Genomic DNA, 17,582 nt, shown 5'->3' with positions numbered 1-17,582 from the left:
TAGAAACGTGTAGAGTTCGGGGTTATATGAAAAGAAAGGTCTTTTTAATAGTTACATTAAATTCATTTACATCTTACAATATTGCAATATACACACACCTTTTCAGATATCAAACCCTTTCGAATTACTTTTCAAAATGACCTTTCTTGCAATCTTGCTAAAGAAATGTACACATTATCCTGCCAAAAATTATCATCACGATCATTTTTGAAAATATTGAGAGCACCATTATTTATCATGATTATTCACTGGTGTAAGTGACGAGACATTTTTATTTTATTCACATTTAATGAAACAGAGCAATGATTTCACTGCTACAATGCACACATTAGGGCTGCACCATGTTAGAAAACAGACATTGCAACATTGCTTGCGTGCTTGTTAAAGGTACGTTCAAAGGAAAACAAAAGTCAAATCAAAGAGCCATTCATTGAGGTTTAAAATTGAATGAATTACTCCAACCGCTGAATAAGTGAAAGAATACATAAGAAATACACAAACAGACAATACAAATTAATTAAACAGTATAACTTAACTCAACGTAGCACTACTGCTAATGTGTAAACATTAAACTAGCCAAATACAAATAAAGAGTTATTGTAAATGACATATAACAGCTACAAATGACAGTAACTAACTGCAGGATTTTTTGTACTTTATTGGACAGTTACACATGTTCAGTCCACACATTCAAATAAAGCATCATAACACGCACATGCTTTACATCATCACTACTCATCCCAAACACTAAAGTGTCAGCTTTGAGATCAGGAGGGTCTTTCTTACTCAGCCCGGCGCTGGCTGGGCAGGGGGCTCTGCTCCCCCCCATGCAGCCCCCCCATCATGGAGCCCAGGGTCCCGCTGCTTCCTCCGTCAGGCTCCATCTGAGCCGCCACGCTCAGGGCTAGGGGGGGCTGCTCCAACACTGAGGGGGGGATGGAGACGGGGGTGGTGGCACCGAGGCTCTGCATCGTCACTGAGGACTGGCACAGAGGGAGGTTAATAACATAAGATAACATCAATGTTCTAAAAGTTTCCATATTGCTGCTGGTAAATTTAAAAGAAAGACAGACAAAGTCCTGCAGAGTGTCACTGGGTGGAGCTAGTCAGCCGAGAGGCTGAGGAAAAGTAAGTTAAATGATCGATGACGAGTGTTGCTATAGTTCAACCCTGTCTCCTAAAAATTACGTTCCCACAGAACTAAACTGCATTCTCGATTACGTTTAGCAAGAAACGTATTTTCTCCCACGTTACATTCGTTATGAACGTATCTCAAATACGTTTATTTTCTACATATCTTCTAGAAACCTATTTTCTCCCACGTTACGTTTCTTATGAACGTATCTTAAATACGTTTGTTTTCTACATATCTGCCATTTATTGTCTTACTTATAATAACGATAATAGTCATTTATAAATATCATTTTAGAGCACACATTTGAAATGAGTAGGCGAGGCTGTAATTTCGCCAGCTGTTACTCTCATGAGCGAGGCAGAACCAGTGTTGAAAGTGTGCCGGTGTCGGTACCAGATGTGTTCGGGGTACCATATGTGTTCGGGGTCCGTCTCTTACCAGTGACGTCACGACGTAATGACGTCAATGACGTCACGCATTGTGATTGGCTGTACGGTAATTTACCCACGTTGTCTAGACTGAGTATAGAGGGGTCTTTTGATCATTACATTACATTGCATTTAGCTGACGCTTAAATGCATTCGACCAACAAGATAAAAACTTGAAGAAATACAATAAAACTTGAAGAAAAACAAAGACGAATGAGGAAAAGAACAAGAGAAATCGAAGGTAAGAAGTATATAACGTAATATGGTAGGTAATATGTAATATGTTCAGTGCCGTTGGTACGTTAGTTCAAACAGTAACAGCGGACTATTTTTCTTAGCGTATGCATGTCAATTTAAATCAATACATACAACTATTTCACATGTACAATATTTTCTTAGCCCTAATACTTAATACTACTTATTTTGTTTTGATTGTTATATTTGATTATATTATATATTATCAATAAATTATATATTATATATCAATATGATAGTATACTTTTCTATATAATAGATTATCAAAAAAAGTATTTATTAAGTAAGGGATAATGTGCAGCAATCACAATCAAGTCCACAATCGAATCCATATAGACAAAGTAAATCTGTTTACAGTTGTTTCATATGGATGTTGAGAGGTATCCATATATCTCTTCATTTTGCTCTCAAAGTGCACCAGATTGATGCATTTAACTTCAATATTTTAAAAAAATCACTCCAAAGGGAGTGCTTGTTTTTCCTTCTGTCTCTCTGTATCTGTGTATTCTCATGTTCCGATTAACCCAGCCAAATTTTTCTTCTTTTGTGTCTTGATGTGATCTTGAGTCGAGGCTGATCCTCTTGCTGTGGTCCCGCATCCTGGATCCTCTATCCTGAGTTCTGGATTAAGTCGTGGACTTCGGGTCGTGGCTGAACCTGTCTCTGCGGTCCCGCCTGGGTCTCGTCGTGCTGCCTCCCTGAAGGCTCCCACAGGATTGTTGACATCTTCGTGGATTCATCCTATTATTATAGACCCATGCATTTCCTAACATTCGGTCTACCTATGTTGTAAAATGTATTATCTCTTCGATTTACACACGGCATCTATTGCACGTCTGTCCGTCCTGGGAGAGGGATCCCTCCTCTGTTGCTCTCCCCGAGGTTTCTCCCATTTTTCCCTTTAAACTGTTTTCTCTTGAAGTTTTTCCTTGTACGATGTGAGGGTCTAAGGACAGAGGGTGTAGTTTTCTTCTCATACTGATATTCTGAACAAACTGCTGTTGTATTAGCTGTAAAATGTCTTTACTGTAGGGTATTTTTATTATTTGTACAGCACTTTGGCTCGACCAAAATCGTTTATAAATGTGCTATATAAATAAAACTTGATTTGATTGATTTGATTTGAAAGGGTATGCGCCAAGGTTCCATATTAGGACCAATAATTTCACCATATACTGTATGTAAATAATCTCTAATAATTTTTCAAATGCTGCTTTCCATTTTCATGCAGATGATACTGTTATTTATTGTTCATCCTCTTCTATAGAGCAAAGTCTTGATTTCCTCCAGTCTGCCTTTGATGTTATTCCATCCCATTTATCTCAACTCAAGTTAGTATTAAATGCAGACAAATCCAAACTCATGATATTCTCAAATGGCAAAAAGTTAACTTATTTTCTCCCCAACATTTGTACTGTTCAAGGGACTGACATTGACATTGAAAGGGTCACTACATACACATATCTAGGTTTTATTATTGATCAGAACTTATCTTTCAAGTCACACACTGAAAATGTTGTTTTCAAATTAGGTTTCTCCTTTCAGACAAGGAAACATTTGATCTCTGCAACGTTTTTACCAGTATTGGATTCTGGTGATCTGCTTTACATTAATGCCTCTGACCAGTGCCTAAAGAGTTTGGATACTGTGTACCATTGTGCATTATGTTTTATTACATATATATATATATATATATATATATATATATATATATATATATATATATATATATATATATATATATTGTGAGTTTGGAATAAATATGCACTTTATGAAAATTATTAGTTGGTTACTGTTAGTAAAAAACAGTAAGGTTAATACTGGATGTTTGTTACACTTGGATATGTTTTCTGTAACACTTGTAACATAATTATTCTCCAGTTTATGCATTTGAGTGACTCGCAGTTAATGCTCGACATTCAATTCAAAACCTTTATTTATCCAGGTAAAATCCCATTAAGATCAATGATCTATTTTTCAAGGGAGACCTGCAGCAGTAGGTTCCACATGAAGACATACAAACATAAACAACGGAACAACAAAAGGACATCATACAGCAAAAATTACAGGGATTACAATTTAAAAATCTATCCACATGTACAGGTACCAACAGCATCTGACTGTGGAGCATCCAACCGAGCTTTAAAAACATGTAGTGGTACCAGCTTGGTAATTTTACATTCTTTTTGCAGACTGTTCCAAGTTAGTGGAGCTGCACATCTAAAAGCTTTCTTCCCTAAGACAGTCCGAGCACTTGGCACATTTAATAAAACCACAGCATGAGATCTCAGGCAATAAGTACTTTGAATTTGCAGAGAGATCAGGGAGCAGATATAAGATGGTACTTTATCCAATATGGCTTTGTAAATGAAAATGTAGCTGTGACTGAGCCTCAGTACAGTAAGTGATGGCAAAACCGCCTTGGTTTACAGTGTACAGTGATGCGTAAGTGCTTTACAGTTTGTCACAAATCTCAGTGCACTGTGATAGTAAAACCTTATTGTGGTGTAATTATATATCCAAAGCAGTCAGAAGTCAGAAAATCATTAGTGATGTTTAACCACTCAGAAGACAGCCCATCAAAATGAACACATTGGGACCTTTCAGAGAGGTAGTTCATCTTCTACATATAATAACGGACAAAGTAAAGAATGAAGTGTAGGCTATGTTTAAATGTTCGGAATTTGACCGTGTATGATGGTCCTCTTGAGTTGCCGTAGGCTACAGCCAATGGCGTACAGCCATTGCTCCGTTTTCATGTTTTTTTAACATGTTTTTCACAAACATTTTCACACGCTAGGAGCATAGGAATAATTCAATTCGGTTCGTCATGATCTGTAGATGTGATTTGCCCCCGAGCACCCCTGGGTAAATTACCTTACAGCCAATCACAATGCGTACAATGCGTGACGTCATTGGTAAGAGACGGCCCCCGAACACATATGGTACCCCGAACACATCTGGTACCGACACCGGTCCTACCCGGTCCTTAGTACCGGTAAGAGATTTCCAGGCGGTCCGGAGGACCAGGAAGAATTGACAGCTCCACCCGTGGAATTTATACTACGAAGGGCAGATATTTTGGTTTGGATTACTGGTCTGGGGGAAGCTCGCGAGTGTGTGTGTGTGTGTGTGTGTGTGTATACGTGTGTGTGTTTGTGTATTTTTGCGTTTGTGCGTATTGTGTTTGTGTCCCGGGGAAAACAGTAACGAGAAACACCGGCTGTTGTTATGCCTGCTGTGACCTCAAGTTACTCCGTTCTCCGCTTGTAATTATGCCGTTACAAGCTTCTAAGTTGTATTTATCATCTGAATTTGTTGAAACAAGTTTCATATTCTGAAAGCCAAGACTTTGTTTATTTAAAATCAAACAAAACACCCGGACCCCGAAAAACTATTTTTTTACGCAAATCCACGTTTATTTTGAAATGAGCCGTTGCGACTTCCGACTGATTTCGATAGAGCGGGTCACATATTAGCTTTTTCCCACTTGATCAGAACAGCGGGAGGAGAAAAGAATGGAGTGACTGAATGACAGCTAGAAAATTAGGCTACGTGGTAATTAAAGCAAAAATGCAAACGACGACTCTTCAGATGTTTAAGAGAAAGGAGAGAGATGAAGAAACTCAGAATGTGCTTAAAGTTTGAAAAACAACGCCCACAGATGACACAGGTGATGATGCTTATTTAGCCCAGAGAATGGACATGAACCTGGCCATCATCAGTGCTTGAATTGGAATAAAAAAGGTGCCAGTACTCTAAATCAGCAACAAGTATTTGGCACAAAGTCATAGTATATCCTATAATGCTGGTGGGTTTGTCTCTTTACTGTATATTTTAGAAAGGCTCACTGTACTTAAACAAAATGACTCAGGGTGCATCTGAGATTAGAGGGGGTGCAGTGGTAAAGTGCTATTTTTATAAGTGGGGAGTGGACCTGACACCCTCTAGTCTAGGGGGGTCCGGGGGCATGCTCCCCCGGGAACATTTATTTTAAAATATTGAAGTTAGATGCATCAATCTGGTGCACTTTGAGAGCAAAATGAAGAGATATATGGATACCTCTCAACATCCATAATGAAACAACTGTAAACAGATTTACTTTTTCTTTATGGATATAAAAAAATTGCAAATCTATTTGGGAACAGTAGGCCGGGTCTCAAATCCTATAGGGGGGTCCGGGGGCATGCTCCCCCGGTAAGATTTTTTTTTAAATGTTGGACTTAAATACATCAATCTGGTGCATGTTGAGGGGGAAATAAAGAGACTACACCCATATGAAACAAAAATGTATACATTTAAATAATCATAAAATCATAAGTACATGGCCATAACCAATAACATACAATATCCAATATGAAAAAACATTGAAACTTGTTTATTTATTTGTTTTTGGTTCATTTATAGTTGTGAGTGTGTCTGGGCTCCTGAATCGGCCTCTCCTGTCTCCCTCCTCTCCCCCCTGCTCCTCTTTGAGGCAACAGCAAAGACTAGTTTTAGCTCTCAACAAGTGTATCTTACCTTTTTTCACCTAGTTAACATTTTGTTTGTATTATTCATGCATATTTTACTAATCACTACCTCCTCAAATGGAAATATGTGTTTACATAAATGGTGACCGAACCGTTTGAGACCCACTGAGATAACTTAAACTAAGTTAACTATCTAAAGACTCAGAGAGTAATTTACCTCACCAGAGCTGTAGTTATCAGCCTCTCAGTCTGACAGCAAAGGACTGTCCCTCCACCTTGTTGTTGAAACAGCTCCTTATATCCGTTAGCGCAGCTAGCTAGCACCAGATGCTAACAACAATGCACGTAACCGGTGCGCGCGCTTTCTCGCTCGCTCGCGCCACACATACACCAACACACACCCTCCCGAGCTTGAATGACACACAGAGACCAATCGAGGGCATTAGTATGATCTGTATGAAAGTGGCAATGTCGGCAGGCCACGTCATGTAGACAGCCAGTCACCCTCTGTGAGGCAGAGTCAGACCCAAATTTGCGCTGCGTTGCGTTCACAATATATACGTATATTGCCGGCGGCTGAGTACCGGCATTTTACTGAGTACCGGCAACTTGCCGGTACTCAGTAAGAAGTGCCGGTACCACATGGGTAAAAATCAGAAGTGCCGGTACTGCGTACCGGTGAGTACCGGCCCAATTCAAGCACTGGCCATGATGAATATAATAAGTTAGCTAACTAGCAAACTGTATATCTCTATATGGGGTGCCCAACCAGTCGATCCCCAGTCGATCTCGAGATGTCTAAAAGTAGAACAACAATATTCTGTTTTATCGTTAATGTCCTACAACAGGGGTGGCCAAACTTTTTGGCTCAGGGGCCACAATGATGTATCAATGTGACAGCCGGGCCGGAGGGCATTGTTTGGTTCCGTCTTGATTCATGTCGGGCTGAGGGTTGTTTTAATCTCATTCTCCCGCGCGCGGGGCGACGTCCACGCGCAGCCGCGACGACCAGGGAGGAAGGGACTTTTCGCGGCGCGCGCGGCGTGTGGACAGTGGGGGATAACATAAATAAAAATTGGATCGTTGTATTTGAGACTTTAAGGCTTTTTAAGATCAGCGCGGGAACCCTGGCTCATTTATACCAATATTGGACGGGCCACATTAAACACATCAACGGGCCGCATGTGGCCCGCGGGCCGTAGTTTGGCCACCTCCAGGCCCGGTTCTACGGGGGTGCATAAGGGTCCCAGTTGAATGTTATGCACCCTCACTTGAAAAAGAGAAGGGAGTGAAAAATATTACATATAACAGGCAGACAATGGCAGACAATATGAAAAAAAGACTCTTCACAACCACAGCAAACAGAGCACAGGCCAGTGTTGCAACCAACCGAAAAGAGGCTTATAACAGCCTTATCAATCAAATGGCAGTCCTCAACCCTGACAACTGGGACCATGACAATCCTCGATTTGGAGATAATGAGGTGAGGGCTTTGTGTGATGTCCTACATGTGAACAAACAATAGGCCCATCTTGGATTCACAGAATACAAGGCCAGTGGAGGAAGAAACATTCCCAACAAAATGAAGAAGTTGCTCATGGCAGTGGCACTGTCTCCAAGCAATGCTGACTGTGAACGGGGGTTCAGCACAATGAATAACATCATAACTGAGTATAGGAGCAAACTTACAAAAAAAAAATGCAGCAAATCTCCTCTTCATCAGCTCTGTGGGACCACCATGCAGACAGTGGGATCCACTGCCTTATGTGAAGACCTGGCTGGGCAAAGGAAGAAGAGCAGCCCACTCAACAAGCTGCATGGCTCGCCGGTACACAGAAGAGGAGAGCTACTTCAGCCCTCTGTGGAAAATGTGGAAAAGTGTGTAGTTTACGTCCCTCAACATGCCTTGCTAATGGTCTGTTAAGTTTTGACACAAGTTGTATGCACAATTGAAAATAAATAATTGACTATACATATTGTCAAGTGTTTCTAATTTCTACCCCATAAAGACATTAAAAATGTGAAGTTTGTGTTCAGGGATGCATGAAGCTGGGGGCGGGAGGAGAACAATATGAACCAATGAAGGTCGGGGTAGCATTATAGTACCTGCAAGAAATTCAAACCACTTTCACCCCTGGGCAGAACATAATAGTTTTAACATGCCAAAAAGCTGCTGTGTCGTTTATTGCACCTCAAACATTAAAACAAATCCACAGTGACGTGTTTTTGTACTTCCTCTAAGAAGAAAGGACAGTAAAAGAAGAACTCTGTGGCTTCAGGCTTGATCGCCGTTGAAATGACAGCGTTGGTTTCCCAAAAAGTGGGCGGGGCTGTAAAGTGACGTAGATTTTACTCATCTATTATTCAAAACCATTCTATTTTTTCTAACGTAAGTTACATGCCAGTGTTTGATCTTTTTATTTATTTGTTTTTATTTTAAATCGTATAATGTCTGACTTTTTTTCCCGTCTGTGAGGAAAAGAAATGGGGCTTAGAGCCTCAAAATACTGAAATCTGTATTTTAGAAAATTTTGTTTTCCTTCTAATTTGTTATTCTTTTCTAAATAACACACTGTTATTTAATCAACAATAACACACAATTATCCTTGTTTTTATTTATTTGTTTAATTCTATAATCTTGGGCTTTCTAGCATGCTTTTTAGCCGTAAATAAAGTCACCGGAAACAGACGTAGGCCTATAAGGGACATTTCGAGGGTTATGGCTAGAAAGGATCCGTCTAGTGTAAAACTCTCGCGAGAGTTTGCAAGTCACGTGGCTGAATGTTTACGTTTGGCAGGCATCCTTTCAGTTACGATCGTTAACATCAGTGGGCCACAGCAAATGATCGTGAGAAGCTAAACTATCTATTAATTATGTCAATGACAGGGAGTGTGATTGTTGAAATAGGGTGTTAGCGGTCTTGTTGGTGTTCAAAGAAGAATGACAACACTGTAGATCACCAACACTATGGTTTATTTTTTATTCACAGGCAAGTCAATGTTGTCGCAGTAAAAGTCCCAAGATAGCTCCTGGTGCGATAAAATGTTCCCTTTCAGTGTTTTACTATTATCCTGCTGCATTAATGTGTATGTTTCATCATGTTACTGCTGTAGATGTGTTTCCGAGCCGCTCCAACGAGAGTTACAACGAGAACGTGACGTCACATTTACACAAGACGGATCCTTTCTAGCCATAACCCATTTCTTCTTCTTCTTCTTCTTTTCTTTAATGGCGAATCGCTTCCACTTGGAGCATATATCGCCACCTACTGTTTAGTTACTCAATGTTCATACTAAATCCTTGTCCTCAGACCAGTGCTTTTGAGGAATTTGAAGATCAGCTTGTTTGCTTCATTTCTTGATTTACTTTCAAATATTGCCTTGAAATCCATGTCCTTGATGTTGAGTTGTTCCAGTGCAGTTTTCAGAATGAATCTTTGTCTGTTATAGTCCGGGCAGCTAAAAAATACATGATGTATTGTCTCTGGTTGTTGGCAACCATCACAATTGCCATTTGGATGTTTTCCAATCAGATGCAGTGATGAGTTTAGTCCAGAGTGTCCCAATTTTATCCTGCTGTTGATGCTCTGCTCTCTTCTACTACTACCCCACGTGCTTCCTGTTCCTACTTCCCTTTGTATCTGATATAAATGTCTTCCTTTGGTGTTACTGTCCCATAGTTTTTGCCATTGTTGCTTGATAACCACTTTAGTAAAAGATTTGACTTCTGCTCTACTGATGGGTACACTAATATCAATCTGGTTTGCTTTCAAACCACATTTTGCCAGTTGATCCACTACTTCATTCCCTCTAATGCCCACATGCGCTGGAACCCACACAAATTGAACAACAATTCCCAGATGAACTAACCTAAACATGCTTTGTAAAATTTCATGTAAAATATCCTGACGACATTCTGAAGAGAAGTTGTTTATACTCTCCAGAGCTGCACTGGAGTCAGAGCAAATGACCACTCGCATTGGCTGTATTTCCTCTACCCACTGAAGTGCTAGAGAGATAGCCATCATCTCTACTGTATATACTGCAATGTGATCACTTGTACGCTTTCCCACTTTGACTTTTAACTCAGGAACATAACATAACCCATTTAGAGCGATACACACCACAAACCCACTGAACAGATTACCCAAGATCCTCAGCTTGAAGCTCGTTGATTGGATGTTTTAGCCGCAATGCATGTTGGGATATGATGTTAATGCAATATGATATCCGAAAACATTTTTAAAAAATAAAATAATACTTTATTCCTAGTGTTCTTGCTTTTCTCTTTGGAAATCATCATATGACGGCATTTTAATACACGGTTCGGCTGCATTAAATATTACACATCTGCCATAGTTCTTTATTTATAGAGCCCTGATGAGAAGACTTCTGGACAAACTTGAAGAACTGACACTGAATATGTGACGTGGATCATAAATATATCAACAATTAAACAACATCTTGCATTTCTTTTCACAAAATACGTCTCCTTGCAGTATCAATAGTAATTCGGTTGACTTTTATATTTGATCCAATTGGTAGATAGGTTATGTTTACACCATAACGGTGCACAGCTGATAAAAAAGGACTTGTAGTTTTTAAAGATATTACTGATTTTCTTTGAATATAAGAATGTAAATACTGAGTTGAGAGAATAGTCAGGGGATTTGGGTGATGGGAGACACATCTATGGAATCACAATTTCAATAGCTTACCATTAAATGCCGGATATGCCTTTCTGTTTGTGATGTTTTACCAATCAGATATTAATGTGTAGAAGTAAAACATGAGAAATAGTATCGCAATATCCTGTAAAATTATGTAAAAACATGAATAAAACTACACATCTTAAGATGTTATACATACATAAGTGTCCTACACTAATAATATAAAGTTATTATTAGTATGCTGTGTGTACCTTGTGTGCACCGCCTAGTGGTTGAAGCGCGTTATTGAATTATTTTTGTTGAATAATGTTATTTTTGTTGAATAATGTTATTTGATGAAAAAAAATATTAAGAGTACATGCTTTCATAGGGGGGAAGTAGAAGGTCAATGATAGAAATATAGAATATGAAAAATCAAGAAGATACTGTAAGTGATCTCTAAAATAAAACAGTTTAGCGCTGGATGTACAAAGATATTAATATGAGGATGTGCAAAACAGACAAACTAATTCACCTTTATTAACACATTAAGAATACTTAAAGTTAAGGTCTTCTTTCAAATAAGAAAAAAGCTTTGGGGGTATCTATCTACAGATAAATATTAAGCCTGACAAAACTTAACGTCTAATATATTGCTTTCCTGCAATGTTAACTATGTTGAAGCACTTATTTTAACTGATATTATACACATTAATTATACTCTTATGTATGTAGATAGTATAAGAAATGTGCAGAATTTGACAGTTTAATGGTGGAGGTACACACACATATTGATAGATGTCTTGTAATGCACTGTTGAGGAACCTGCGACCCAAGTTTCTCATTCATTGCATAACTACACTGAAGTTGTGTATATGATAGGTCAATAAACCTTAGAAATTCTTGAAATCTTGAAAGGGATGTGCAAAATAGAAATTATATACAGTTTTTAATTAACTATTAGTAGAGAATAAAGAGTAATTAATATACTTTATAGAGATCAGTAGATAAATGTTTAGTCTTCTCAAGCACCAACTATCAAAAATCTCCTGATTGTTGGCACTTGACAATCACTTTTCCCTGAATTTTACTCAGGTGTAACTAAAGTCTGCTTTAAGGGTTGTTTATATTTCACATCATTAATCAGAATCTGCAAAGTAACTCAAATAAATGTAATGGAGTAAAAATACCAGGTTAACCTCGGAATTGGAGTAGAAGGACAAAGTAACAATGAGCTGTCATGTGGGTATATATTAATGCTGCCCATTATGGATACAAGCGATTTTCAGCCATTTATTAATTATATGTTTTAAATTTGTACACACCAATTTGTTTCCTATCGCCTAAACCTCCAGGGCTGTACACAGTTTAATATTGTCAACTTCTAATTTTGGGAAAACGAAAACGTCTTTTTAAAACTACAATTCCCAGTAGAGACGTGCGAGAACATGTTGCGAAACACGAGTTCAGTTTTGAATAGTCTGCCGTGGTTTCGTTCCATTTCAAAGAGCTTGACGCTCGGCGTAACCTTGGCACACTGCCACTCCAACATCCAATCCCAGAGCTTGAAGATTAATCACGGGGTTTGTCAACGGGACTGTAGTCCCAAACGATAGCTGGGGATTATGGGTAGTGTAGTGTCTTCGGCCATCCTAAACTGATTTTTTTTCGGGATGTCATATCGCATTAACAACACCACATCTGGCGTCACAAAGATCTTCTCTTACTATCCTTTCTTCTTAGAGGAAGTACAGAAACACGTAACTCTGGATTTGTTTTAATGTTTGAGGTGCAATAAACGACACAACAGCTTTTTGGCACGTTAAAACTATTATTTTCTGCCTCGCTCATGAGAGTAACAGCTGGCGAAATTACAGCCTCGCCTACTGATTTCAAATGTGTGCTCTAAAATGATATTTATAAATGACTATTATCATTATTATAAGCAAGATAATAAATGGCAAAGATATGTAGAAAATAAACGTATTTAAGATACGTTCATAAGAAACGTAACATGGGAGAAAATATGTTTCTAGAAGATATGTAGAAAATAAACGTATTTGAGATACGTTCATAACGAACGTAACGTGGGAGAAAATACGTTTCTTACTAAACGTAATCGAGAATGCAGTTTAGTTCTGTGGGAACGTAATTTTTAGGAGACAGGGTTGTATAGTTGTGCTGGGAAATACTTATTTGTTGTTAACATTTGCAGAGAGAACTGTCCTGTAGCATAAACACCGTGTGTGTGAATAGGAACAGTCAAACACCCCACCATCCTTTAAAAAAGCCCTCAAATCCCACCTCTTCAAACTTGCTTGTCCCTTGGAACCCCCATGGCATAACCCCGCCAATCTGAATGGTACATTGTCTGTTTTTCTTTTAGCGCTGTGACTTTAGTAAAGCGTAATTTTGTGTCTTGAAAAGCATTTTATAAATGAAATGTATTATTATTATTGTTATAATTGCACAGAACACAGAACACTGGTCACTCACATTGTCTATTGAATGTGTTTGTAATATTTAAACTTTAAAAAAAAGCATCCTAATGATTATTATATACAACTTCATATAAATATTTACAGGCCGGAAAGTAGAAATAACTTGAACACCCATGTGACAATAAATGTCAGGAACACCAAAAATAAAGATTCATCTGATTTACATAGTTAGATGGACATGTAAATTAACACATTCATATATGTCGAATACAATAGAGAAGGAACCAAAGTATGCAGAAAATGAATCAGAAAAAATAAAGTAAAACAAGACAGAAGCTATTTTACATCCTGAGCAAACAGAGTATAACTGAAGAACAGAAAAGTAACAAAGGCCATAAGTGTCAAATACTGGAGGGAATCAGCTCCTGGAGCAGGAGCAGGCCCGGTTCTACGGGGGTGCATAAGGGTGCATTGCACCCTCAGTTGAGTCGTTATGCACCCTCATTTGAAAAATGAAAAGTGATTTTTTTTTTTAAATATATAATAATAATAATAATAGTAGCAATAATAATAATAATAATAAGAAGAAGAAGAAGAAGAAGAAGAAGAAGAAGAAGAAGAAGAAGAAGAAGAAGAAGAAGAAGAAGAAGAATATAGTTTAAATAAAATAAATTGGAATTGTGGTTGAATAACATTGTCTGCTGCATTTATTTGGTCAATTTAAATGGTAAGTAACGCTATTATGTCAGGTGCGCGTGACCTGTGCCGCTGCACGTTCATCATCTGCAGGGTGCTTACACAGCAGTCAATGATGGACATCAGAAAATGGTTAAAACAACCAGCCCTTATCGCCAGCAGTAACACTGCATCTACTGCAGGTAATAACAGTTCAGATCATGGGGACATTACGTTACCCGTGGCCACTGTCGTGGACACTAACGCCCTCCCGCCTGACTCGCCGGCTTTGCCCGCCTCGCCCACGGAGGCGGAGCAGCCGCAGCGGTCTTCCTTGCCCCAAACACCGCCACCCCTCAGCGGCCCGCAAGTGCCAGAGGACATCGGCAAAACAGAGCCTGCTATTTAAAAAAGTACCCAACTCGCCTGTACAGTGGGGTACGCTCATTTTGCAGCTCATGGTTTCAAAACAGAGATTGGCTGGAATATTCATGCAAAAAAGATGCCATCTTCTGCTATGCATGTAGACATTTTTGTTCAAGTACGTCAGATGCCTTCACCACAACTGGCTACAACAACTGGCGCCATGCTCTTGTACGTGATAAGGGACTGGGAAGGCATGAATCAAGCAAAGAGCACATAGATCCATAGATCTCTTCATTTTGCTCTCAAATGCACCAGATTGATGCCTTTAACTTCAATATTTTATAAAAAGTCTTCCCGGGGGAGCATGCCCCCGGACCCCCTAGAGGAGGTGAGGACCCTCCTGGAGGAGGTGAGGACCCCCCTAGAGGGTGTTAGGTCCACTCCCCACTTATAAAAATAGCACTTTACCACTGCACCCTCTCTAATCTCGGATGCACCCTGAGTCATTTTGTTCTGGAACCGGGCCTGAGCAGGAGAGAGACCCCCCCTCAGGGTAAACTCACGTCGCCCACAGAGGCGTGGCTGCCGGCCGCCGCCTTCTTCTTGCGGGCCATGCCGGGGTTCCAGTGGCACACCAGACTGTCGTTCTGCACGCTGTAGTTCTTATGGCCCACCAGCCAGTAGGTGTTCATTTTGCCTTTACCCTGCAGGAGGACGGAGAAAACAAAAATGTGGCTGCCAATTTGTCTGTTAGTCAGAACTCTTAGGGAAAATGCTTTAAGAGAAATATCAACAACTTTTGTTATTTCTCTAAATAAAAGATATTATTTGGAAAAACATCAGAGGAAATCAAAAAGAAAGATTATTCCCCATGCCTTTTAAAAAGAATAGCAATTATAAAATACAGCAACTCGTAAAAGATAATAGCGTTTTCAGAATGGAAGACTCTTTTAAATGACATAATATGGAATGGAAAAAATGACCCTGATAATTAGAAATCAAGTTCATATCTTTGAACATTTAACCAAGGCTGGGATCTTTTACCTTCACCTCGATCTCTCCTCTCAGCTGCAGCTCGTACGCGTTGTCTTTGATCAGAGCCAGGTAGGTTTCTGAGCTGGCGTGGATTTTCTGAGCTGACACACAAACAACAACACACACTTTGAAACACAACTGATATGTGGCCAAAGTCAAACAAGTCATGTTTGCCAGCACTATCACTATTTTACAAAAAGTCTGATATCTAGTGACTTGTGGAGTACAATTGTAGAAATGTACTGTTGTCTGATCTTTTTTGAATGCCAGCACTAAAATAACCATCAGAGGTGAAGCTCCAGCAGGACTTGAAGTTCCCATCAACTTTTTTGTGAGACCACTGTGTTTCAGATGTGTGTGTTTGTGTTCTGTGTGTGAAAGGACACGTACGCAGGCTGGTGGACTCCATCCTGGACGCCGTGTTGACGGTATCTCCAAACAGACAGTATCTGGGCATCTTGTAGCCCACGATCCCCGCCACGCAGGGACCTGCAGAGCCAGGAGACAGCTGCTTCACTCTGTGCCAACAAGTCCTCCAACTCATACGACCAAATGGGCCGATTGTTCAGGCCCTTATTACGACCAAATATGTCGTTTGTTCAAGCGCTTAATACGTCCTATAATTACGTTTTAAAGTTTTCGCCCTCTAGTGCTCCCGTTGAATGCAAACGTTACAGATGGTCGACTCGTTTATTCACAAATAACCCTCTCTGTAAAATCCTAAATTGTAGAATAGTTTGGCCATTAAAACACTTTTTGATTCGATTTCTAGCAAGAGGTGTATATTGTACTTTTAGAATCCACGTCCAGTCGATATGTAGGATCTATAGTTTGATAGATATTACGAAGATGATTTGAGGTATGCTGCAGCCTCCATATGTAAAATTACGGCTTGAAAACAGTATTTCCGGTCTCGACTTTTTCATAATAAAACCAATGATCAAATGATTTAACAGTGATATCTGCAGTACTCATCCACTAAAAAACATCAGTTTATCCTTGTTAATTATACGACATTTATTGGTTTAAATTGTGTACAATGCTTTTGTGTTTTTCCCATAGGTTTTTCTCTTTCGATTCTGAGACAACTTTCTTTTTTCAGAGGTTTTGATAGGCTAAAACATCGATTGTTTTATCCGCAATGCATTTCGGGATATGGTGTTTATATGATATGAAATCGATAATACTTTATTCCGAGTGTTCTTGCTTTTCTCTTTGGAAGTCATCACATAACGGCATTGCAATACACGGTTTGGCTGCATTAAATATTACATATCTGCCGTAGATATTTATTTATAGAGCCCTGATCAGAAGACCTTTTGACAAACTGTAAGAAATGCCACAAAAACTGAATATGTGACGTGGATCATAAATATATCAGCAATTAAACAACATCTTCCATTTATTTTCACACAATACGTCTCCTTGCAGTATCAAAACTAATTCGGCTGACTTTTATATTTGATCCAATTGGTAGATTGGCTATATTTACACCATAACGGTGCACAGCTGATAGAAGGGGATTTTTTTTGTAGTTTTTAAAGATATTATTTACTACTAGGGCTGTCGATTAAAATATTTGATCGCGATTAATCGCATGATTGTCCATAGTTTATCGCGATTAATCGCAAATGAATCGCACATTTTTTATCTGTTCTAAATGTACCTTAGAGGAATATTTTTCAAGTTTTTAATGCTCTTATAAACATATAAGTGGACAAATATGGTTTATGCAAATGTTTATTATCATTTGAACAATGACAAATATTCTAATGAATATTAAACACAACAACCTCTGAACATTACAAATATTCGCCTCAATTCAATCTGGAACCTCTTTCGTGTGTGTGTGTGTGTGTGTGTGTGTGTGTGTGTGTGTGTGTGTGTGTGTGTGTGTGTGTGTGTGTGTGTGTGTGTGTGTGTGTGTGTGTGTGTGTGTGTGTGTGTGTGTGTGTGATCGTTGGAGCTATGTGCAACTCAAGGCATATGCTCGAACGGGAGCTGCCTGGACGCTGCAATCATGTTGCGCGCACTATCCGTGCTGAGTGGGCTGTCTTTTCATACAATGTACGATTTGTCTTACTAAACCCCATTAAGAAATGTTTGGCATGTCAATGTTTGTATCT

General features: G+C 39.1%; 1 protein-coding gene across 1 annotated transcript in view; it reads right to left on the bottom strand.

Moving 5' to 3' along the window:
• Positions 1-99: 99 nt before the first annotated feature.
• Positions 100-17,582, bottom strand: part of LOC307034798 (uncharacterized protein) — a gene marked incomplete at its 5' end in the record, with an annotated part of 32,399 nt that continues 14,916 nt past the window's right edge. Inside the window, 4 exons of the mRNA XM_079673700.1 lie at positions 100-983; positions 14,985-15,125; positions 15,466-15,557; positions 15,847-15,945. Coding sequence (XP_079529826.1) covers positions 783-983; positions 14,985-15,125; positions 15,466-15,557; positions 15,847-15,945 — 533 coding nt within the window. The 3' untranslated portion in view covers positions 100-782. The remainder of the gene's footprint in view (positions 984-14,984; positions 15,126-15,465; positions 15,558-15,846; positions 15,946-17,582) is intronic.

This window comes from Notothenia rossii (genome assembly GCF_949606895.1).
Source record: "Notothenia rossii genome assembly, chromosome: 4".
Classification (NCBI taxonomy): domain Eukaryota; kingdom Metazoa; phylum Chordata; class Actinopteri; order Perciformes; family Nototheniidae; genus Notothenia; species Notothenia rossii.
The sequence above is the reverse complement of the archived record's forward strand: the minus strand, read 5'-3'. Positions and strand labels throughout refer to the sequence as shown.